Source organism: Taudactylus pleione, unplaced genomic scaffold (assembly GCF_031769625.1).
Source record: "Taudactylus pleione unplaced genomic scaffold, aTauple2 ptg000828l, whole genome shotgun sequence".
Lineage (NCBI taxonomy): Eukaryota > Metazoa > Chordata > Amphibia > Anura > Myobatrachidae > Taudactylus > Taudactylus pleione.
In genome coordinates, this window is record NW_028285230.1 from 1,289,130 (window position 1) to 1,290,911 (window position 1,782).

General features: G+C 55.9%; 1 protein-coding gene across 1 annotated transcript; it reads right to left on the minus strand.

Annotated features, from left to right (window-relative positions):
- Positions 1-262: 262 nt before the first annotated feature.
- LOC148474590 (protein phosphatase 1 regulatory subunit 3D-like) lies at positions 263-1,417 on the minus strand. The gene has a single exon (XM_088458385.1). The coding sequence runs from the start codon at positions 1,415-1,417 to the stop codon at positions 359-361; it is 1,059 nt and encodes a 352-aa protein (XP_088314511.1). The 3' UTR covers positions 263-358.
- Positions 1,418-1,782: the final 365 nt, after the last annotated feature.

Here is a 1,782-nt window from a genome sequence, read left to right on the forward strand (position 1 = left end):
CCATATTATTGCATTTTGACCTTGCATTTCAAGTCTAGTAAAAGCCTAATTTTCTTGGTATACTGCTGCCTATTCACCTGGTGGTATTGTGTCTGGTACGCCAATTGCTGTGCATTAACCAAAATAACTTTTGTAATCTCTTTTTCGCTGATACTAAACTAAATGAAGAGTGCCTTATCTCACTAGGCTAACTAAGGATTACCATTTACAATAGCTTAACTGAACATTTCATTGGATCATCACATCCAACTCCAAAGCCTCATTGACCTCACACCTAACTGGGTACCCCAGCCTTGTGCCTCTTCCATGTAGCATAGAAGGCTAGCTGATCCTGTGCCTTCCCCAACTATCCGCTCCATTAAATAAAGTGGATCCATGCGTTGTCAAATTCCTTTGGTGGGGACATGGTGGCTTTATGACTCTTGATCTTGTAGTTTTCCCCATCATTGTTATCCCAGTACTCAGTCCCACACACTCTGTAGCGAATAGCGAGTTCCAACATCCCTTCCTTATTCAACAAGGCTGGGCAGAGCAGCTTAAAAGAAAAGCGGTCCGAATACCTATCGCTACATCCCCGTTGGTAGGTGGCCATTACCTCAGAGGAGGTACTCCAAGAGTCCACTGTGTACCTGACCACCACCTCCTTCTCATAGGACAAGTTTAGGACTCTGAGATCCCCACTGACACAGAATGGGTCGGTCTGCAGGCTCTCCAGGCATACTTTGCGTTGCCTGACCAGGTCCGTGAAGTCAGGATTGGAACCTGGGTTGTCAAAGAGCGGCTCCAGGCGGGCGGAGTTCGGAGACGGGCGGAGCAGCAGCGCGCTCAGCTCCGCCCCAGCGGGACACGCCTCCCTGCAGCGCAGCCCGGCTAGTACGTGGTACGGGACCCGGGGCAGCTCCGCGTCACTGAAGTGCCGGACCGAGGTCAACTCCAGACCCAGGGAGTCGGCGAAGCGCACCTCTTTCTTCCTAGGGGCCACCACCTCCAGGTGCCTCCGCTCAGCCGGCGTGGGCAGGGACTTGGCCCGACGGCGCGCAGTGGGGCTCTGGGGCACTAAATTGATCTCCCTTCCCCGGGTGACGGGTTTGCTGGGCTCCTTGCTCTTCTCCACCGCCTCCTCTTCCCCGTCAGTGACCTCCTCATCCTCCGGGTTGTCGGTGCTGTCTCCGTACAGAACGGCCGTGCAGCTGAAGTTGCGGGGCAGAAGGTGGCGGTGGGTGGGCATCGTGTCCATACACCCCAGGCAGCTGCTCTCCTTCTCGCTCTCCCCGCTGCTGCTGCTACATGAGCGGGGAGCCGCTGTGTGGTGGGCTAGAGAATGATGCTGCTGGGGCTGACGTGTAGTGACGCACATAGCATCCCTGCAGGAGCCGGCAGTAGTGATGGAGGAGGAGGAGGCGGCTCCCAGCATCATCCCCGGGATAACCCTTTGCGCACAGCGCAGGACGGATGCGCTCTGACGCGTGGATGGATGCGTTCTTGCGCCTGAAATGGATGCGCTCTGGGAGAGGGTCACTCCGGCCTCTGAAACTGGACTGTACTCTTCATTCCATCCTCTTAGTGCTGGAAGCTGCTGCTGGGAAGAGCTGGTGCATTCCTCATTTATCCCAGGCACTAGTGTGAAGTCAGTGCCACCTCCCCCGTCACTCCTCTCCCCTCCATGCAGCCAGTGAGCGGATCATTAACGCTGGCACTGCTGCTGGGCGGCTCTGAGTCTGTGCCAATATGAGCCCTGATCCAGCTGTGGCTGCCGCTGTTCCCCACTCTCACATCCAGACG